The sequence below is a fragment of the Agelaius tricolor genome, unplaced genomic scaffold (genome assembly GCF_023055355.1).
Source record: "Agelaius tricolor isolate 1412-34295 unplaced genomic scaffold, bAgeTri1.0.p SCAF_202, whole genome shotgun sequence".
Taxonomy (NCBI): domain Eukaryota; kingdom Metazoa; phylum Chordata; class Aves; order Passeriformes; family Icteridae; genus Agelaius; species Agelaius tricolor.
Window position 1 is genome coordinate 1 of NW_027269462.1, and position 23144 is coordinate 23144.

At 59.3% G+C, this 23144-nt stretch overlaps 1 protein-coding gene and 1 long non-coding RNA gene across 2 annotated transcripts in view; both read right to left on the minus strand.

The window, feature by feature from the left end:
* Positions 1-1180: 1180 nt before the first annotated feature.
* The window catches only part of LOC139587213 (voltage-dependent P/Q-type calcium channel subunit alpha-1A-like), a gene marked incomplete at its 5' end in the record, with an annotated part of 34519 nt that continues 12555 nt past the window's right edge, over positions 1181-23144 (minus strand). The window contains 24 exon segments of the mRNA XM_071421270.1: positions 1181-1549; positions 2022-2132; positions 2782-2920; positions 2995-3086; positions 3682-3782; positions 3871-3978; positions 4953-5058; positions 6610-6706; positions 10046-10164; positions 10166-10174; positions 11232-11382; positions 12412-12512; positions 13913-13978; positions 14066-14182; positions 14275-14358; positions 15045-15155; positions 15853-16017; positions 17318-17519; positions 18358-18498; positions 18572-18732; positions 19774-19873; positions 21324-21430; positions 21522-21581; positions 22672-22801. Coding sequence (XP_071277371.1) covers positions 1181-1549; positions 2022-2132; positions 2782-2920; positions 2995-3086; positions 3682-3782; positions 3871-3978; positions 4953-5058; positions 6610-6706; positions 10046-10164; positions 10166-10174; positions 11232-11382; positions 12412-12512; positions 13913-13978; positions 14066-14182; positions 14275-14358; positions 15045-15155; positions 15853-16017; positions 17318-17519; positions 18358-18498; positions 18572-18732; positions 19774-19873; positions 21324-21430; positions 21522-21581; positions 22672-22801 — 2947 coding nt within the window.
* LOC139587212 (uncharacterized) lies at positions 5429-6599 on the minus strand. The gene is made up of 2 exons (XR_011678336.1): positions 6158-6599; positions 5429-6106 (listed from the first exon to the last, which is right to left on the minus strand). It is a non-coding gene; the product is annotated as an uncharacterized lncRNA (long non-coding RNA).

Below are 23144 nucleotides of genomic sequence, written 5' to 3' on the forward strand. Positions count from 1 at the left end.
GACCTGGGTGCCCCCTCCATGGGTGTCCCTTCCCCTGGGTGCCCCCTCCACGGGTGTTCCCTCCATGGGTGTCACCTCCATGGGTGTTCCCTCCACGGGTGTCCCTTCCCATGGTGTCACCTCTCCGGGTGTCCCTTCCCATGGGTGTCACCTCCATGGGTGTCCCCTCCACGGGTGTCCCTTCCCATGGTGTCACCTCTCCGGGTGTCACCTCCACGGGTGTCCCCTCCCCTGGTGTCACCTCGGACCCCCCGGATTTGTCCCCACGATCTCCCCCTGCCTGCCCCCAGTGGGTGGCGCTGGGCTGGGAGGGACGCGGTGTTGTCACCGTGTCCCCATTGTCACTGTGTTCACATTGTCACTGTGTCCCCACTGTCACTGTGTCCCCCTTGCCACTGTGTCCCCATTGTCACCGTGTCCCCACTGTCATCGTGTCCCTGCTGTGTGTCCCTGTTGTCATCGTGGCCCCATTGCCACCATGTCCCCATTGTCACCGTGTCCCCATTGTCACTGTGTCCCCATTGCCATCGTGTCCCCACTGTCACCATGTCCCCACTGTGTGTCCCCACTGTCACCATGTCCCCACTGTCACCATGTCCCCATTGCCATCGTGTCCCCATTGCCACCGTGTCCCCATTGCCACCGTGTCCCTATTGTCACTGTTGTCCCCATTGTCACCGTGTCCCTATTGCGATTGTGTCCCACTGTGTGTCCCTGTTGTCACCGTGTCCTCATTGTCACCGTGTCCCCATTGCCATCGTGTCCCTATTGTCACCGTGTCCTCATTGTCACTGTTGTCCCCATTGCCACCATGTCCGCACTGTGTGTTCCTGCTGTCACCGTGTCCCCATTGCCACCGTGTCCCCATTGTCACCGTGTCCCCATTGCCACCGTGTCCCTCTTGCCACCGTGTCCCCACTGTGGCCCCCCAGGACAGATCCCCGGTCCTGCTGCTCTAAACATTGAACTGCTGCTCAGGGGGACAGAGGGACAGGGGGACAGTGGGACAGGGGGACAGAGGGACAGAGGGACAGAGGGACAGGGGGACAGTGGGGGCGGTGACACGGGCACTGCTCTTTGCTGGCTCCAGGTGGGGGTGACACAGAGGGGACAGGGTGGGGGGGGGTCAGTGGGGTGGGGGGGCTTTGAGGGGGGGTCCGAGGAGGGTTAGGGGTCCCTCTCAGGGATAGGGGGGGTCTGGGGGGGGTCCGAGGGGTCTCGGGGGGGTCTCTGTCAGGGATAGGGGGGTCTCGGGGGGGTCTCGGGGGTTCCTCTCAGGGATAGAGGGGGTCCAAGGGGGGGGGTCTCGGGGGTTCCTCTCAGGGATAGAGGGGGTCCAAGGGGTCTCAAGGGGGTCCCTCTCAGGGATAGGGGGGGGTCTCGGGATCTCGGGGGGATCCCTCTCAGGGATGAGGGGATCTCGGGGGGTCTGAGGGGGTCGGGGGTCCCTCTCAGGGAAAGGGGGGGTCTGGGGGGTCTCAGGGGGTCTGAGGGGGTCTGGGGGGGTACCTACACTGAGGTTATTGCCTCGGGGTCGCACCTTCCTCCGCTGCCGGAGCCCAGGAGGAGCCGCAGGAGAGACAGAGAGCGCTGAGACCCCGGCCGGGGGTCCCGGGGGGGTCCCGGGGGGGTTTGGGGGGGTCCGAGGGGCTCAGGGGGTTGGGGGGACAGGGGGGGCAGAGCAGCCAAGCAGCGGCAGAGGGCAGGGGGCAGGGGTCAGCAGCAGCAGCAATGAGCAGAGCAGCCAGAGCGTCCCTGTCCCCATCCCTGTCCCCAAGCCGGACATGCTGAGGGCACGGGGACACTTTGGGGGTGTCCCGTGTCCCCTTTCCCCACCCACAAAAAGCACCCCAAAATCCCCCCCCCCCCAGCTGCCATGCTCATGCCCCAGCAGCCCGGACACCCCCAGCCATGGCAGGGGTGACACAGCTGTCCCCAAGGCCACCACGATGAAAGCTGCGGGGGCGGGGGGGCGGCGCTGCCAGCCCGGGGGTGGCACCGGGGGCTGTCCCCTCCCTCACCTGGGGGTCGGCGGGCAGGCGGGGCATGGAGGCGGCGCGGCCGTGCCCCTCCATGGGCAGGTAATCGCTGTCCGAGGGGCCGTCCTTGGGCATCTCCCGCATCTCCACCAGCTGCGGGCGGCGCCGCCGGGGAAACTGAGGCACGGCGGGAGGGGAGGGGGCGGGACGGATCCCCCCCACCCCGCCTTGGGGACAGCAGGGAGGGCAGGGGACACACACGGGGGGGACACACACGGGGTGGCACCGGTGCTCATTTGGGGGTGGGATGGAGGGGACTGAGGGGAAACTGAGGCACGACGGGGTGAGGGACACGTGGGGACACACACGGGGGTGGCACCGGTGCTCATTTGGGGGTGGGGTGGAGGGAACTGAGGGGAAACTGAGGCACGGCAGGGTGGGGACACACACCGGGAGTGGCACCGGTGCTCATTTTGGGGGTGAGGTGGAGGGGACTGAGGGGAAACTGAGGCACGGCGGGGTGGGGACACACACGGGGTGGCCCTGGGTGCTCATTTGTGGTTGGGGCAGGGGAAACTGAGGCACGGCAAGGTGGGGGACACGTGGGGACACACGGGGGTGGCACCGGTGCTCATTTGGGGTTGGGGCAGGGGAAACTGAGGCACGGCAAGGGGTGGGACACGTGGGGACACACCGGGGGTGGCACCGGTGCTCATTTGGGGTTGGGGCAGGGGAAACTGAGGCACGACAAGGGGTGGGGGACACGTGGGGGGGGACACACCGGGGGTGGCCCCGGCCTCACCTGGGAGTTGGGGCGGCTGTTGGGGACATCGTCGGGGTGGCCCCGCTCGGGGCTCCAGGTGCCCGTCCTCTGGAACATCTCCTGGGCGCGCTGCGTCACCCACGACTGGCTCTCCTTCAGCTCCCCGTCCCGCGCCGCCCTGGGGACAGCGGGGCTTGGGGACACCGAGGGGACACCGAGGGGACACCGTGGGGACGCGAGGGTGGCACTTACGGCTCCGCCGTGGGCGCCGCGTCCGGGCCAGGGGGTCCCTCCTGGGTGGGCGAGGGCGGCTCCATGCGCTGGAACATCAGCGGGGTCCGGTTCTGTGGGGACATCGGGGACATCGGGATGTTGGGGACATTGGGACAGTGGGGACTTGGGGACATTGGGACAGGGGGATATGGGGACACTGGGAGTGTGGGACAGGGGGAAATGGGGGCATTGGGGACACTGGGGACATTTGGGACATTGGGATATGGGGACATGGGGGCATGGGGACATTGGGGACATTGGGGACATTTGGGACATTGGGGACAGTGGATATGGGGGCATGGGACAGGGGGATATGGGGACACTGGGGACATTTGGGACATTGGGGATATGGGGACATTGGGGGGATTGAGGACACTGGGGACATTGGGGAAATGGGGATGTGGGGACAGGGAGACACAAGGACATGGGGACAAAGGGACACTGGGGACACCAGGACACTGAGACACAGGGACATGGGGACACGGGGACACCGGGACACAGGGACAAAGGAACACTGGGGTCATGGGGACATTGGGACACAGGGACACAAGGACCTGGGGACACGGGGACACCGGGACATGGGGACACCGAGATGGGGACACCAGGACACGGGGACACCTCGGGTGACAGGGAGGGGACAGCAGGGGACAGCGGCCGCGTCCCCACCTGCTCCTCGCGCATGGCCTGCAGCTTCTTGGCCTTGCTCTGCCTGTAGTACTCCATGATCATCATGGCCGCGTAGATCTTGCCCACCGTCAGGTCCGTGGCTGCGGGGACACGGGTCAGGGACGGCGCGGGGACAGCGCGGGGACAGCGCGGGGACAGCGTGGGGACAGGGACAGCGTGGCCCCTTACACTTGTGGGGGGTGACGAGCAGGTCCAGGTTTTTGGGGGACAGGTTGGGCCAGATGGCGATCATCTCCTTGCGCAGCTCCGCGTCCATCTGCTGCTTGTCGGCCCCGCCTGCGGGGACACCGGCGACACGGTGGGTGGCACGGGTGGGGGACACCGGTGGGTGACACCAATGGGTGACACGGGTGGGGGACACCGGTGGGTGACACCAATGGGTGACACCAGTGGGTGACACGGGTGGCTCTGCGCGTCCTCAGGGGCACCCCGGCCTCCCCAGCCCCTTGGGGACGCCCTTCGTGTCCCCCCACGTCCTCTTGTGTCCTTTTTGTCCCGTGTCTCCTGGTGTCCCTGTGTCCTCGTGTCCCTTTACGCTGTCCGTGTCTCTTGTCCCCCCCCCATGTCCCCCTCTTGCCCCCTGGTGTCCCCATATCCCTCCAGTGTCCCCATGTCCCCAGTGTCCCCCAATATCCCCCCATGTCCTCAGTGTCCCCCAATATCCCCCCATGTCCCCAGTGTCCCCATGTTCCCCCATATCCCCTGTACCCCCCATGTCCCCCATATCCCCTGGTGTCCCAATGTCTCCATGTCCCCCATATCTCCATACCCCCCAATATCCCCCATGTCCCCAGTGTCCCCATGCCCCCCATGCCCCCCATGTCCCCAGTGTCCCCATGTCCCCCATGTCCCCCCATGTCCCCCATGTCCCCATGTCCCCAGTGTCCCCAGTGTCCCCATGCCCCCCATGTCCCCCATGTCCCCCATGTCCCCCATGCCCCCCATGTCCCCCCATGTCCCCAGTGTCCCCAGTGTCCCCATGCCCCCCATGTCCCCCATGTCCCCCATGTCCCCCATGTCCCCAGTGTCCCCATGTCCCCCATGTCCCCTGGTGTCCCCATGTCCCCATGATGTCCCCATGTCCCCAGTGTCCCCATGTCCCCCCATATCCCCTGTACCCCCCATATCCCCTGTACCCCCATGTCCCCCATGTCCCCTGGTGTCCCCATGTCCCCATGATGTCCCCATGTCCCCTGGTGTCCCCATATCCCCCATGTCCCCCCGTGTCCCCCCGTGTCCCCTGCCCATGCCTTTGGCGATCTTGATGTCCAGGGCTGTTCGGATCAGGGCCATCAGGGTGGAGTTGAAGTGCACCGTGTTGTCATCGGCCACGGGCAGGTCCATGCGGAGCAGCCGCTGTTGGGGGGGGGGACACCCCAAATTTGGGGGGGGGGGGGGGGAGTCAGCCGGCACCCCCCCCAACCCCCCCATCCCGAGGGGGAGGGGCTGGTGAGAAGGCGGGGGCGGCCCCGCCCAGTGGGCGGGGAAACTGAGGCACGACCCCGCCCCCCTCCCCCCGGCCTCCGCCTTCTCCCCATTATTTTTTTTGGGGGGGGGGGTGGTGGGGGGGGGGCACGGCCAAGCGGGACCCCCAAAATTTTTTTTTTTTTGGGGGGGGTGGGGGCGGCGCATGCAGCTCATGCAGCGGAAGGGGGGGGGTTCATTCCCAGTCCCATTCCGGGGATTTTTTTGGGGGGGTTTTGGTGCAATCCGGCATTTTTATGGGGGGGGGGGGGGGGTCACACACGTGCGGGGGGGGGAGGGGAAGATTTTGCCAGGCCTCAGCCCCGCGCGCCCCCTCCCCCTCAGCCCCTCCCCAAAAAACAGCGGCCCCTCCCCCCCCCCCCCCCCTCCCCCCCCACCCCCCATGCAGCCCGCGGGGGGAGGGGCGGGGGGTGCAGAGCGAGCGATGCCAAAGGGGGGGGGGGGGGGGAGGGGGGGAAACTGAGGCACGGACCCCTCCCCCCCCCCTCCATGCCCGACCCCCGACCCCCCCCTCAAGATGCAGGACCGCCCCTCCCCCACCCCACGATGCAGCTGCGGAGCCCCCGCGGTTGGGGGGGGAGGGGGAGGGGCCGTGCAGCAGTCGGGGGGGGGAGGGGGGGGCTCACTGAGGGGGAGGGGGTGGGGCCGGGAGAGGTGGGGGCGGGGGGGGGTCCCTAAAATGGCGGGACCCCGGATATGGGGGGGGTGCGGACCCCAAATTGGGGCTGGGGGAGCCCTTTGGGGGGGCTCAAAAGGAGAAATTTGGGGGGGCGGAAATTGGGCTGAGGGGGGGGGCGCTGAGCCACACAAGGGACCCTAAATTGGGGCGCGCTGGGGGGGGCTGAGCCCTTTGGGGGGACCCCCCAATTTGGGGCTGGGGACGTCGCATTGTTCCCTTCTAGGAGACCCCAAATTGGGGCTTTCTGGGGGAGGGGTCACTGACCCCTTTCGGGACCCCCCAATTTGGGACTTTGGGGGGGGGGTCACTGAGCCCTTTCAGGACCCCCCAATTTGGGACTTTGGGGGGTCACTGAGCCCTTTCAGGACCCCCCAATTTGGGGCTGGGGGGGCTCTCATTGGTCCCTTCCCGGAGACCCCAAAATGAAATCTCGGGGTTCCTTTATGAGGGAGGGTCCAGCTGAACCCTTTGGGGGGACCCCAAAACCCCTTTTGGGGGCGGTTTTGGGGGGAAGGGGGGGGGGGGTGTCCTGATGCGTGGTTTTTGGGGGGCGGAGGGGGCGGGGGGGGCGCATCTTACCCAGCCCATCCGGGGGGGGCTCAGCAGGGGCCGGCGGCCGCAGGAGGGAAAAAAAAAAAAAACCAAAAAAAAAAACCAAAAAAAAAACCCCAAAAAACGCCCAAATTCCCCCAAAATGGGGCCGGGGCTGGGGGGGGCACCCCCGGGGGGGGGGGTTATTCTACCTTATAGGCCACGCGGGGGGGGCAGCTGGTGCCCAGCCCCAGCGGCGGCGACATGTGCCGCAGCATTTCGTACATGTCCGCGAGGGTCAGGCGGCCCCTGGGGGCGAGAGAGGGGGGGGGACACACCGGGGGGGGGTTACAGCGGGCCGGGGCCACAGCGGGGGGGACAGCGCAGGACGAGGAGGAGGAGGAGGAGGAGCAGGAGGAGGAGGAAGAAGAAGAAATTCTTTTGAGAGGAGGGAAAATAAAATTAAAAAAAAATTAAAAAAAATTTAAGGGTGAGGGGGGGGTTGAAATAATGATGATTTGAATAATGATTGAGAAGAATGAGATTATAATTGAAGTAATGGTAATAAATTAAATAATAATGATTTTAAAATAATAAATATAATAAATATAATAAATATAATAAATATAGTAAATATAATAATAACAATAATAATACAGTAATAATAAAAATAATGAAAATAATAAGAAATATAATAAAAATAATGAAAATAATAATAAATATAATAATGAAATATAATAAAAATAAATATAATAATAGATACAATGATAATAAAAATAAAATATGATAAATATTATCATAATAATGATAACAATAATAAATAAAAATAAAAATAAAAATAATAATGAAAATAATAATGAAAATAATAATAATAATAAAAATAATAATAATGAAAATAATAATAATAGATATTATAATAAAAATAAACTATAATAAGATTATTATTAAAATGATAAAAATATAATATAATATAATATAATATAATATAATATAATATAATATAAAAATAATTCTAAAAATGGAATTTTAAAAAAATTGAATTTAAAAAAAAATTTAAAAATTAAATTGTGAAATAAAAAAAATAGGTTGGAAATTGAAAAAACGTGAATTGGAAATTAAAAAAATGAAATTAAAAAAGAAAATAATTCAAAGAAGTAATTAAATTGGAAATGAAAAAAATGAAATGAAAAAAGAAATTAAATTTAAAAAAGAAATTAAATGTTAAAAAGAAATTCAATTGGAAGTTAAGAAAAATGAAATTGGAAATTAGACAAAGTTAAATTAAAAAAGAAATTAAGTTGGAAATTTGAAAAAATTAAATTGGAAACTAAAGCAAAACCAAACCAAAATTAAATTTAAAAACAAAAACAAATTAAATTGTAAATTTTAAAAAAAGCAACAAAAAAGGGAAATAAATTGCAAATTAAAAGAAATGGGCATAATTAAAAAAAAAATTAAAAACAAACAGATAATGATAAATAATTTATTAATAAGGAATCGTTAATAGTAAGTAATAATAAATAAATAATAATACTTTAAAATAATAATTAAAAAGAAAATAATACATAACAAAATCATTTCAAATGAAATAATAAAAAACTAAATAGGACCAAATAATAACGTAATAAATAATAATTAAATAATTAAAACTAATATAGATAATTCAAATTAATATAAATAATTCAAATTAATATCGATAATGAATAAACATCAATAATTAATGACCAAAACCAACAGAACCATTCAACCAATGACCAAAAAAACCACAAAACCCAAACCAAGGCAAAGCAGAATTTCCCCTTCTGGCCCCACCCGCGCTGGTTTGGGGGGGGTTTTTTGGGGGGTGCCCCATGCCGGGGGGGCCGCGGGAAGCCGGGGTGGGGTCTCCATGCCGGGGGGGGGGGCTGTGTGACCATATACATGATATATATATTTATTCCATATATATGATGTATATCCGGCGCCGGGAAGCGCATTCCAGCCCCGGGGTGGGGATTTGGGGGGGTTTTTGGTTTTTTTTTTTGGGGGGGGTTTTTTATTTTGGGGGGTGGGGGGCGAACCTTGCAGGCCACCCTATGGGGGCATTTCTTGCCCAGCCCCAGGGGGGGGGAGATCACGCGCAACAAACTGTACATGTCCCGGTAGTGGATGCGCCCGCTGCAAGAGACACACGTTAGTGGGGGGGCTGGACCCCCCCCCGAAAACCGGGACACCCCCCCGGACCTGGGGTACCCCCCCAAAACCGGGACACCCCCCCCAAAAACCGGGACACCCCCCCCTCCCACAACTGTACGTGTCCCGGTAGTGGATGCGCCCGCTGCAAGAGACACACGTTAGTGGGGGGATGGACCCCCCCCAAAAATACCCGGGACCCCCCCCAAAAACCGGGACACACCCCGGGACCCCCCCAAAAACCGGGACACACCCCCGGAAACCGGGACAACCCCCAAGGCCCCATCCGGACCGGGGGGCTCTGCGGGAAAGGGGCATTAATGGGGAATGGGACCCCCCCCCACAGGGAGGTTTGGGGACCCTCTCGGGGGTGGGGGGCGATAGAAACCCCCAGGACCCCCCCCCCAAAGTGATTTGGTCACCCCCAGACCCCTCCACCCCCCCGGGGGCAATAGAGACCCCCAGGACCCCCCCATGGATGGCGTGGGGGGGCCCAGAGGACTCGGGGGGGGGGTCTTGGGGTCACCTTTTCTGCCCCCTCCCCACAGGCCCCCGCTGCCCCCCCTCAGGCATTTGGGGGGCAGAAGGGGGGCGACCCCTCCCCTGGGAGGGGTCTGGGGGTGTCACTGCCCCACTGGGGGGGGTCCGGGGGTGTCACTGCCACCCCCAGGGCTGTCCCTGTCCCCTGTGGGGGGTGTCCCTGTCCCCCCTCCCCCGGGGATCCTTACCAGGCCTCAGGGCCGTACTAGGCCCAGACCCCGCATGTACCTCAGGGGTCTGGGGGTGTCATTGTCCCCCTCGGGGGGTGTCCCTGTCCCCCATTCGGGATCTAGGGGTGTCCCCGTGCCCCCCAGGGCTGTCCCTGTCCCCTCGGGGGGGTCTGGGGGTGTCCCTGTCCCACCCTCCCCGGGGATCCTTACCAGGCCGCAGGGCCGTACTAGGCCCAGACCCACACGTTCCCATAGGGTCTGGGGGTGTCATTGTCCCCCTCTGGGGGTGTCCCTGTCCACTCGGGGGGTGTCCTTGTCCCCCATTCAGGGTCTGGGGGTGTCACTGCCCCTCCTAGGAAGTGTCCCTATCCCTTGTGGGGGTGTCCCTGTCCCCCCTCCCCGGGGATCCTTACCAGGCCTCAGGGCCGTACTAGGCCCAGACCCGCATGTACCTCAGGGGTCTGGGGGTGTCATTGTCCCCCTCTGGGGGTGTCCCTGTCCCCCCATTCGGGATCTGGGGGTGTCCCCCGTGCCCCCCAGGGCTGTCCCTGTCCCCTCGGGGGGGGTCTGGGGGTGTCCCCTGTCCCGCCCCCCGGGGATCCCTACCAGGCCGCAGGGCCGTACTAGGCCCAGACCCGCACGTTCCCATAGGGTCTGGGGGGTGTCCACTGTCCCCCTCTGGGGGTGTCCCTGTCCCCCATTCGGGGTCTGGGGGTGTCACAGCCCCCCCAGAAGTGTCCCTGTGTCCCCCCCCAGGGGTCCTTACCATGCGGCCGGGTCGTACTCGGCCCAGACCCGCACGTACTCGTCCAGGTGATGCGGGCCCAGGATGGAGGAGTCGCGGGTCAGGTACTCGAAGTTGTCCATGATCACGGCCACGAACAGGGTTCAGCATCTTTGGGGGGGGGGGCAGGGGGTGTAGGGGGGGGGGTCAGGGCACGGGGGGGGGCAGGGGGCTGTGCCCCACCCCCGCCAGAGCCCCCCTGAGGGGATGCGGGGCCCCCCCGGGTGCAGCGGAGGGAGAGGAAGGTGGGGAAGGGGGGTTTGGGGTGAGGAGGGGGCTCTGGGGGCACTTTGGGGGGGTTTGGGGGTGGGGAGGGGGCTCTGGGGGGCACTTTGGGGGGGTTTGGAGGCATTTGGGGGGGGTTTGGGGACAGTTTAGGGTGATTTGGAGGCAGTTTGGGGGGGCTCGGGGACACTTTGGGGACACTTTGGAGGACACTTTGATGGCGTTTTTGGGGACAGCTTGGGGGCACTTTGGGCAGGTTTTGGGGGCATTTTGGGGCACAGTTTGGGGACAATTTGTGGACACTTTGGGGACACTTTTGGGGACACTTTGGGGACACTTTGTGGACAATTTGTGGACACTGAGGACACTTTGGGGACACTGGGGGACACTTTAGGAGCACTTTGGGGACACTTTGTGGACAATTTGTGGACGCTTTGGGAACCCTTTGGTGGCACTTAGTCGACACGTTGGGGACACTTTGGGGACAATTTCTGGACACTTTGGGGGCACTTTGTGGACAATTTGGGGACACTTTGGGGACACTTTGGGGACACTTTGTGGACAATTCGTGGACGCTTTGGGGACACTGGGGGACACTTTGTCGACACGTTGTGGACACTTTGGGGGCACTTTGGGGACAGTTTGTGGACACTTTGAGTACACTTTGGGGGACATTTTAGGAGCACTTTGGGGACACTTTGGGGACAATTTGTGGACACTTTGAGGACGCTTTGGGGACACTTTGGGGACACTTTGTGGACGCTTTGGGAACCCTTTGGTGGCACTTAGTCAACACTTTGGGGACACTTTGGGGGCACTTTGGGGGCACTTTGGGGGCACTTTGGGGACACTTTGGGGGCACTTTGGGGACAGTTTGGGGGCACTTTGGGGGCACTTTGGGGACAGTTTGGGGGCGCTTTGAGGACCCCCCCCGGGGGCTGACCAGGAAGGAGCAGAGGAAGATGAAGGACACGAAGTAGAAGTAGGCGAACTCGTTGCCGCACTCGTCCTCCTTGATGCCCGAGTTCTCGTCGCACGGCTTCCCGCTGAGGCACGACAGCATGATCTCGTGCCACGCCTCCCCGGTGGCACTCCTGGGGACAAGGGACACTGGGTGACACCGGCATGGGCGCGGGGACACGGCGGGGAGAGGGCGTCAGAGCGAGGGGGGCACCAGCGTGGCACTGGTGGTGGCACTGGGACTTAGCCAGATGACACCGGCGTGGGACAAGAGACCCAGGTGACACCGGGGTGGCACTGGGATGACACCAGGTGACACCGGGGTGGCACTGGGATGACAGCAGGTGATACCAGGGTGGCACTGGGATGACACCAGGTGACACCGGGGTGGCACTGGGATGACAGCAGGTGATACCAGGGTGATACCGGGGTGGGACAAGAGACCCAGGTGATACCAGGGTGGCACTGGGATGACAGCAGGTGACACCAGGGTGACACTGGGATGACAGCAGGTGACACCAGGGTGACACTGGGATGACACCAGGTGACACTGGGATGGCACTGGGTGCTCAGGGGGCACTGGAGTGGCACTGGGACTTAGCCATGGGACACTGGGGTGACACTGGGATTACGCCAGGTGAAACTGGGATGGCAGTGGGTGCTCAGGTGCCACCAGGGTGACACTGGGATGACACCAGGTGACACCGGGGTGGGACAAGAGACCCAGGTGATACCAGGGTGGCACTGGGATGACACCAGGTGACACCAGGGTGGGACAAGAGACCCAGGTGACACCGGGGTGGCATGGGGATGACACCAGGTGACACCGGGGTGACACTGGGACTTAGCCAGGTGACACCGGGGTGGCAGTGGGATGACACCAGGTGACACCAGGGTGACAATGGGATGACACCAGGTGACACCGGGGTGACACTGGGACTTAGCCAGGTGACACCGGGGGTGGCAGTGGGATGACACCAGGTGACACCAGGGTGACAATGGGATGACACCAGGTGACACCAGGGTGGCACTGGGATGACACCAGGTGACACCGGGGTGGGACAAGAGACCCAGGTGACACCGGGGTGGCACTGGGACTTAGCCAGGTGACACCGGGGTGGCAGTGGCCGCCCAGGTGTCCCCCAGGTGCCAGCGGGGCTCACCTGAAGAGCAGCATCAGGGCCTGGAAGAAGGTGCGGAAGTTGTTGTGCTGGGTGATGGCCGACTCATCATCCTCCTCCTCGATGCCGATGTTCCCGAACACCTGGGGGGGGTCCAGGGCACCTCAGGGGGGGCTGGGGGTGTCACCTACACCTGGGGGTGTCACCTGCTCCAGGAGGGTCTCACCTGCACCTGGGGGTGTCACCTACACCTGAGGGGTCTCACCTGCCCCAGAGGGTCTCACCTACACCTTGGGGGTGTCACCTACACCTGGGGGGTGTCACCTGCACCAGGAGGGTCTCACCTGCCCCAGGAGGGTCTCACCTGCCCCAGGAGGGTCTCACCTACACCTGAGGGGTCTCACCTGCCCCAGGAGGGTTTCACCTGCCCCAGGAGGGCCTCACCTACACCCGAGGGGTCTCACCTGCCCCAGGAGGGTCTCACCTACACCTGAGGGGTCTCACCTGCCCCAGGAGGCTCTCGCCTGCCCCAGCAGGGTCTCACCTGCCCCAGCAGGGTCTCACCTGCCCCAGGAGGGTCTCACCTGCACCCAGAGGGTCTCACCTGCCCCAGGAGGCTCTCGCCTGCCCCAGGAGGGTCTCACCTACACCTGGGGGGTCTCACCTGCCCCAGGAGGGTCTCACCTGCCCCAGGAGGGTCTCACCTACACCTGAGGGGTCTCACCTGCACCCAGAGGGTCTCACCTACACCTGGGGGGTCTCACCTGCACCAGGAGGGTCTCACCTGCCCCAGGAGGGTCTCACCTACACCTGAGGGGTCTCACCTGCACCCAGAGGGTCTCACCTACACCTGAGGGGTCTCACCTGCCCCAGGAGGGTCTCACCTGCACCTGGGGAGTCTCACCTGCCCCAGGAGGCTCTCGCCTGCCCCAGGAGGGTCTCACCTGCCCCAGGAGGGTCTCACCTGCCCCAGGAGGGTCTCACCTACACCTGAGGGGTCTCACCTGCCCCAGGAGGCTCTCGCCTGCCCCAGGAGGGTCTCACCTGCCCCAGGAGGGTCTCACCTACACCCGAGGGGTCTCACCTGCACCCAGAGGGTCTCACCTGCACCTGAGGGGTCTCACCTACACCCGAGGGGTCTCACCTGCCCCAGGAGGGTCTCACCTGCCCCAGCAGTGTCTCACCTGCCCCAGGAGGCTCTCACCTGCCCCAGGAGGGTCTCACCTGCCCCAGAGGGGTCTCACCTGCCCCAGGAGGGTCTCACCTGCCCCAGGAGGGTCTCACCTACACCTGAGGGGTCTCACCTGCCCCAGCAGGGTCTCACCTGCCCCAGGAGGGCCTCACCTGCCCCAGCAGGGTCTCACCTGCCCCAGCAGGGTCTCACCTACACCTGAGGGGTCTCACCTGCCCCAGCAGGGTCTCACCTGCCCCAGCAGGGTCTCACCTACACCTGAGGGGTCTCACCTGCCCCAGGAGGGTCTCACCTGCCCCAGAGGCTCTCACCTGCCCCAGCAGGGTCTCGCCTGCCCCAGCAGGGTCTCACCTGCATCCCGATGATGGCGTAGATGAAGAAGAGCATGGCGATGAGCAGGCACACGTAGGGCAGGGCCTGGGGGGGGCACAGCGCGGGCGGTCACGGGGTGGGGGTGGCATTTTGGGGGCGGGGGTGACATTTTCGGGGTGCTTTGGGGGCCACCTTGAAGGACTGCACGAAGGTCCAGAGCAGGATGCGGATGGTGTAGCCCTGGCGCAGGAGCTTGATGAGGCGCGCGGCGCGGAACAGCCGCAGGAAGCTCAGGTTGATGAAGTTGTTCTGGGAGGGGGGGGAAAAAAAGGGGGTGAAGGGCACAAAGGGGACCCCAAAAACGGGGTCAGGGCAGGGGAGGGGGTGGTGTCCCCACCTACCCCGAATTCCGTCACCAGGATGTCGGTGATGCTGCCCAGCACCGTCACGAAGTCGAAGATGTTCCAGGCGTCGCGGAAATAATTCTGGGGAAAAGGGGGGAAGATGGGGGGTCCCTGATCTTGGGGTACCCCTGGAGTGGCCCCATAAATCTCGGGGTGACCCCACGCTGGAGCCCTGTACCCAGAATGAACAGTGACAGAGCTGGGACGCTCGTCCCATGAGGTCTTGGGGGTCCCATGAGGTCCTTGGGGTCCTCTGAGGTCCTTGGGGTCCCCAACATTCCTGGGGTCCTCTGAGGTTTTGGAGTCCCCTGAGGTCCTTGGGGTCCCCTGAATGGGTTTTGGGGTCCCCAACACTCCTGGGATCCCCTGAGGTTTTGGGGTCTCCTGAGGTCATTGGGATCCCCTGAATGGGTTTTGGGGTCCCCAACATTCCTGGGGTCCCCTGAGGTTTTGGGGTCTCCTGAGGTTTTGGGGTCTCCTGAGTTCTTTGGGATCTCCTGAGGTGCTTGGGGTCCCCAATATTCCTGGGGTCCCCTGAGGTTTTGGGGTCCCCTGAGATCTTTGGAGTCCCCTGAGGTCCTTGGGGTCTCCTGAATGGGTTTTGGAGTCCCCAACACTCCTGGGGTCCTCTGAGGTTTTGGGATCTCCTGAGGTCTTTGGGATCCCCTGAGGTTTTGGGATCCCCCGAAGCTTTGGGGTCCCCAACATTCCTGGGGTTCCCTGATGCCCTCTCACCCCCCGTGTCCCCAGGGTCCCCCCAGCCCTACCAGGACCCCAAAGGCCATGATCTTGAGGAGACACTCGAGGGAGAAGAGGGAGGTGAAGACGTTGTTGAACATCTTGAGCACGTTCTCGTAGGTGTCGGAGGCGTCGTAGAACTGCAGGGACAGCGCGGGACGGACGGTGGGGACAGAGGGACAGGGCAGGGTGGCAGTGGGGACAGAAGGACAGGGTGGGGTGGCAATGGGGACAGGGCCACAGGGGCCTTTCCTGGGTCCCAGGGGAACGGGGACAACTTCTGTGGGGGGAACAGGAACAGGTCCTGAGGTGCGGGACAAAGCTGAGCTCCAGGAATGGGTCCAGGGATGGTGAATTGTGGGGTCGGGGTGGGTCAGGGGGACAGGGACAGGGACAGGGACAGGAACAGGTCCTGAGGTGCAGGACAAAGCTGAGCTCCAGGAACAGCTCCAGGACACAGAACAGGACAAAGCCCAGCACCAGAAGGTCCTGGGGGGACCTGGTGGGCTCAGGGAGGGACAATGACAAGTCCTGGGGGGACAGGAGATCCCCGGGGTGCTTCTGGGGGCACAGGGACAACGCCCAGAGCCGCAGGACAAAGCTGAGCTCCAGGAACGGGTCCAGGGATGGTGAATTGTGGGGTTGGGGTGGGTCAGGGGGACAGGGACAGGGACAGGGACAGGGACAGGGACAGGTCCTGAGGTGCAGGACAAAGCTGAGCTCCAGGAACAGCTCCGGGACACAGAGCAGGACAAAGCCCAGCACCAGGAGGACCTGGGGGTCTCAAGGGGGGTGACAACAACCCCTGGGGGTCCCCCCAGCCCCGTCCCTGCCCACCTTCATCATGAGCACGATGGTGTTGAGGGCGATCATGGCCATGATGGTGTACTCGAAGGGAGGGGACACCACGAACTGCCACATGCGGTACTGGAAGCTCTGGCGGTTCTGGGGCATGTGCCGGGTCAGGGGCTTGGCGCTGATGGCAAAGTCGATGCAGGCCCTCTGCAAAGGGGGGGGGGACACGGGGGGGTCACAAATGGGGGGGTCATAAACCCCAGTATGGACACAGGGCGGTCACAAATGGGGGGGTGTCACCGACCCCAGTATGGACACGGGGGTGTCACAAATGTGGGTGTCACCCAGTGACATGGGGGTGTCACCGACCCCAGTATGGACACGGGGGTGTCACACACGTGGGGGTGTCACCCACCCTGGTGGGGACATGGGGGTGTCACACATGTGAGGGTGTCACCCACCCTGGTACAGACATGGGGGGGTCACACATGTGGGTGTCACTGACCCCAGTATGGACATGGGGCGGTCACAAATGTGGGGGTGTCACCCAGTGACATGGGGGCATCACCCACGTGGGGGTGTCATAAACCCCAGAGGGGACATGGGGGTGTCACACATGTGGGGGTGTCACTGACCCCAGTATGGACACGGGGGTGTCACACATGTGGGGGTGTCACCAAACCCAGAGGGGACATGGGGGTGTCACCCACCCTGGAATGGACCCACCCCAGAATGGACATGGGGTGGGGGGTCACCCATAGGGAGTGTCACCCACCCTGGCAGTGACATGGGGGTGTCACACATGTAGGGGTGTCATAAACCCCAGTATGGACACAGGGGCGTCACCCACATAGGGGTGTCACCCACGTGGAGGTGTCACCCACCCTGGAATGGACAGAGAGGTGGCATCCACCCTGCTGCAGACATTGTCACCCACCCCAGCAATGACACAGCTGTGTCACCCACCCTGGCAGTGACACAGAGGTGTCATCCACCCTGGAACGGACACAGAGGTGTCACCCACCCTGATGGTGACACAGTGGTGTCACCCACCCTGCTGCAGACACTGCCACCCACCCCGGCAATGACACAGCTGTGTCACCCACCCTGGAATGGACACAGCCGTGTCACCCACCCTGGAATGGACACAGAGGTGTCACCCACCCTGGAATGGACACAGCTGTGTCACCCACCCTGCCGCAGACACTGCCACCCACCCTGATGGTGGCACAGTGGTGTCACCCACCCTGGAATGGACACAGCTGTGTCACCCACCCTGCACCCATGCCGCAGACACTGCCACCCACCCTGATGGTGGCACAGTGGTGTCACCCACCCTGGCAGTGACACAGCGGTGCCACCCACCCTGGAATGGACACAGCGGTGTCACCCACTCTGATGGTGACACAGCAGTGTCACCCACCCCAGCAATGACACAGCAGTGTCACCCACCCTGATGGTGACACAGCGGTGTCACCCCCCTCCCCGTGGCCCCCCAGCCCCGCACCTCGTTCTTCTCCAGGCTGTACTCCTCCATCATCTTGTCCCCCTGCTCCTGGAAGGTGATGATGATCAAGGCCACGAAGATGTTGACGAAGAAGAAGGGGAACACCACGAAGTAGACCACGTAGAAGATGGACATCTCCATGCGGTACCCGGGGCTGGGCCCTTGGTTCTCGTACGTGGCGTCCACCGAGTGCTTCAGCACCCTGGGGAGGGGTGGGGGGCACGGGGTTGGGGCTGGGGGGGGTCCTGCTGGGCCCCTCGGAGCCCTGGGTGACAGCGGGGGACACTGGGGTGGCACTGGGATTGCACCAGGTGACACTGGGATTGCACCAGGTAACACCAATGTGACACTGGGATGGCACTGGGTATTCAGGTGGCATTGGGGTGGCACTGGGGTTACACCTGGTGGCATTGGAGTGGCACTGGGTACTCAGGTGACACTGGGGTGGCACTGGGTTTACACCAGGTGACACCGATGTGACACTGGGGTTATACCAGGTGACACTGGGGTGGCACTGGGATTGCACCAGGTGACATCAATGTGACACTGGGATTGCACCAGGTGACACTGGGATGGCACTGGGTACTCAGGTGACACTGGGGTGACACTGGGGTGGCACTGGGTACTCAGGTGGCATTGGAGTGGCACTGGGGTTACACCAGGTGACACCAATGTGACACTGGGATTACAGCAGGTGACACTGGGGTGGCACTGGCCTTACACCTGGTGACACCAGGGTTGTATTTGCTGCTGGGGAGGGGTCCCTCTGCCCCCCTCAGACCCCCCAAAACCCCTCCCAGACCCCCCAAAACCCCTCTCAGACCCCCCAAAACCCCCCCAGACCCCCCCAAAACCCCTCCCAGACCCCCCCATTGCTCACTGGGGCCACCCCTCTCCCGTGGAGACGGTGAACAGCGTCAGCAGCGCCCAGAGCACCCGGGGGTCCCTCTGCCCCCCTCAGACCCCCCAAACCCCTCTCAGACCCCCCAAAACCCCTCTCAGACCCCCCAAAACCCCTCCCAGCCCCCCCCATTGCTCACTGGGGCCACCCCTCGCCCGTGGAGACGGTGAACAGCGTCAGCAGCGCCCAGAGCACGTTGTCGTAGTGGAACTCGTACTTCTTCCACTCGCGCTTCTGCGCCTTCACCTCGTTGTCCTTCTCGTAGACCAGGTACTCGCCCCTGGGCGGGACAGGGCGAGGGGAGGTGGGCGAGGGCCGGGCAGGGCGCGGGGGTCCCGCCGGCCGGGCCCTACCTGCAGTCCTTCTCAAACTCCTTGGACTCGTCGGTGCAGTAGAAGAATTTGCCCTTGAAGAGCTGCACGGCCACCACGGCGAAGATGAACATGAAGAGCATGTAGACAATGAGGATGTTGAGGACGTTCTTGAGGGAGTTCACCACGCAGTCGAACACGGCCTGCCCAGGATGGATTACATTGTATTGTATTGTGTTATATTATATTATATTATATTATATTATATTATATTATATTGTATTGTATTGTATTGTATTGTATTGTATTGTATTATATTATATTATATTGCATTGTATTATATTACATTACATTACATTATATTATATTATATTATATTATATTATATTATATTATATTATATTATATTATATTATATCATATCATATTATATTACATTGCATTACATTCTATTATATCATATCATATTATATTGTATGATATGATATGATATGATATTATATTATATTATATCATATCATATATCATATCATATCATATATCATATCATATTACGTTATGTTATGTTATGTTACATTACATTACGTTATGTTATGCTGTATTAATTATATTTATTACATTACACTGTATTATATTATGTATTATATCATATTATATTATATTATGTTATGTTATGTTATGTTACATTACATTACGTTATGTTATGCTATATTAATTATATTTATTATGTTACATTGTATTATATTACATATTTATTATATTATAGTATAGTATAGTATAGTATTATATCATATCACATCAGGTATTTTTTATATTACATTACATTACATAACATTATATTGCATCATACATGATTACAATATCATATTATTAGTGGTTATATGTTATATATTATGTAATATATATATGTAATATATAATATAATATATACAATATATATAATATATATAATATATAATATATAATATATATATAATATATAATATATAATATATCTAATATATTATATATTATATATTATATATTATATATATTATATATATGTGTGTGGATATATATACACACACATATATAAATAAAATATTAATTTTTATATATATATACACACACACACATATGTATAAAATATCATATCATTATATAATCCCCACAGGGAATTTTTTTTTAAATCCCCACAAGGAATTTTTTAAAATCCCCCCACCACGACTCCCCCCTCCCCAAAATCCCCCCTTCCCCGAGCCCACCTTGAGCTTGGGCAGCCTCTTGATGGTCTTGAGGGGCCGCAGCACGCGCAGCACGCGCAGGGACTTGATGGTGTTGATGTCCTTGCCTTTGCTGCTGCCGCTGGGGAGGGGGCAAAGGGCAAAGGGCAAAGGGGGTGAGACCCCTCCCCTGCTGTGACCCCCCCCCCAAAACCCCGCCAGGACCACGGGCGGCCCCATCCCCCCCCCATCCCATCCCCCCCCTTTCCCTCCCCCTCCCTCCAAGCTGAGCCCACCCCCCCATTTTTGCCTGAGGAGGTTTTGGTATTGGGGAGGGGGTGGGAATTTGGGGAGGGGGAGCGAGGCACGAGCACGAGGAAGAGGACGAGGACAGACGGACGGACGGACGGACAGGGACGAAGGCTGAAGGATTTACCGTGAGCTGCTCCTGCGGCGGAGGAGGCGGAGGAAGCGGAGAGACAAGGCACGGTCAGACAGAGCTACTCAGACTTTACTCACAGGATGCTCAGACTTTACTCACAGGATGCTCAGACACTCACGGGATGCTCAGACTTTACATGGGATGCTCAGACTTTACATGGGATGCTCAGACTTTACTCACAGGATGCTCAGACACTCAGGGGATGCTCAGACTTTACGCAGGGGATGCTCAAACTTTACGCAGGGGATGCTCAGACTTTACACAGGGGATGCTCAACATTTAGGGCTGCTCAGACACTCAGGGGATGCTCAGCCTTTACTCAGGACATTCTCCCCCTTTACTCAGGGGATTCTCACCCTTTACTCAGGGGATTCTCCCCCTTTACTCAGGGTGTTCCCACTGGATTCTCACCCTTTATTCAGGGGATTCTCCCCCTTTACTCAGAACATTCTCACCGGATTCTCCCCCTTTATTTGGGAGATTCTCCCCCTTTACTCGGGGGATTCTTCCCCTTTACTCAGGGGATTCTCACCGGATTCTCCCCCTTTACTCGGGGGATTCTTCCCCTTTACTCAGGGGATTCTCACACCCACGCAGGGACGGGGACAGGACGGACACACGGACGCGGGGACAAACGCCAAAGCGACAACAGAGAGCGCTGGGGGGCCCTGGGGGGGGCACTGGGGATACTGGGGGATACTGGGGGCTATTGGGGGGCACTGGGAGGCACTGGGGGCTACTGGGAGATACTGGGGGGCACTGGGAGATACTGGGGGATACTGGGGGGTACTGGGGGATACTGGGGGGGGGGGGGCACTGGGGGGATACTGGGAGGACCCTGAGGGGATACTGGGAAGCACTGGGGGCTATTGGGGGATACTGGGGGGACCCTGATGGGATACTGGGGGATACTGGGAGGCACTGGGGGGCACTGGGGGCTATTGGGGATACTGGGAGGCACTGGGGGATACTGGGGGATACTGGGGGGTACTGGGGGGCACTGGGGGGCACTGGGGGGGTATTGGGGGATACTGAGGGGCACTGGGAAGCACTGGGGGGCACTGGGGGAGGCACTGGGGGATACTGGGGGGCACTGGGGGGCACTGGGGGGCACTGGGGGCTACTGGGGGGCACTGGGGGGGGCACTCACGTGAAGGCGAAGGCCACCAGGGCGCCGCTGACCACGATGAAATCCAGAATGTTCCACAGGTCCCGGAAGTAGGAGCCTTGGTGGAGCACCAGCCCCAGGTCCACCATCTTGGGGGGAAGGGGGGGGCAATAAATGGGGGGGGGGGTCGGCCTGGGGGTGCCCCCCCCCCCCACCCCGCAGACCCCTCCCCACGCTCACCTTGATCACCATCTCGAAGGTGAAGACCCCCGTGAAGACGTAATCGAAGTAACGCAGCACCTGGGGGGGGGGCGAGGGGGGCAAGGTGGGGACCCCTCCCCAGAGACCCCCAGAAACCCCCCAGAGACCCCCCAGAACCCCCCAGTGCCCACCAGACTCACACAGAAACTGGGGAAGGGTCTCACGTTGTTGCGGAGGTCGGAATTAATTTGGGGAGGGGTCTCAGAAATGGGGAGGGGTCTCACAATTTGGGGAAGGGTCTCTCTCACATTGTTGGGGGGGTCTCAGTGTTAATTTGGGGAGGGGTCTTGGGTCAGTGTTGATTTGGGGAGGGGTCTCCTCACGTTGTTACAGGGTCAGTGTTAATTTGGGGAGGGGTCTCAGTGCTAATTAGGGGACGGGTCCCGGGTCACTGTTAATTAGGGGAGGGGTCTCAGTGCTAATTAGGGGAGGGGTCTCCTCACGTTGTTACGGGGGTCTCAGTGTTAATTTGGGGAGGGGTCTCAGTGTTAATTTGGGGAGGGGTCTTGGGTCAGTGTTGATTTGGGGAGGGGTCTCCTCACGTTGTTACAGGGTCAGTGTTAATTTGGGGAGGGGTCTCAGTGTCAATTTGGGGAGGGGTCTCGGGCCAGTGCTAATTAGGGGAGGGGTCTCAGTGTTAATTTGGGGAGGGGTCTCCTCACGTTGTTGCGGGGGGTATCACTGTTAATTAGGGGAGGGGTCTCAGTGTTAATTTCAGGAGGGGTCTCCTCACGTTGTTACAGGGTCAGTGTCAATTAGGGGGGGGTCTCAGTGCTAATTAGGGGAGGGGTCTCAGTGCTAATTAGGGGAGGGGTCTCCTCACGTTGTTACAGGGTCAGTGTTAATTAGGGGAGGGGTCTCAGTGCTAATTTGGGGAGGGGTCTCCTCACGTTGTTACAGGGCCAGTGTTAATTAGGGGAGGGGTCTCAGTGCTAATTAGGGGAGGGGGTCTCCTCACGTTGTCACGGGGGGATCAGTGTTAATTTGGGGAGGGGTCTCAGTGTTAATTAGGGGAGGGGTCTCAGGTCAGTGTTAATTTGGGGAGGGGTCTCAGTGCTAATTAGGGGAGGGGTCTCAGTGTTAATTAGGGGAGGGGTCTCAGTGCTAATTAGGGGAGGGGTCTCCTCACGTTGTTGCGGGGCGCGTTGGGCTGCACGGGGTCCTCGGCCGCCAGCGCGATGCTGCTCATGGCGATCACCATCAGGATGCACATCTCGAAATAGCGCAGGTTCACGATGTAATGGCACAGCCGCCGGAACCTGGGGGGGGGGAATGGGCTGAGACCCCCCCCGGGACCCCCCGGGACCCCCCAGAGCACCCCCAGGGACCCCCAAAACCCCGGGACCCCCCCCCAAAACCTCCCAGAACCCCGGGATACCCAGAGCCCCCTTCCCTGTAATGGCACAGCCGCCGGAACCTGGGGGGGGGAATGGCCTGAGACCCCCCCCCGGGACCCCCCCCCAAAAGCTCGGGACCCCCCAGAGCCCCCCCAAAACCCCGGGACCCCCCAGAGACCCCCAAAACCCCCCAGAGCCCCCTTCCCTGTAATGGCACAGCCGCCGGAACCTGGGGAGGGGGCACGGGCTGAGACCCCCCCCCCGG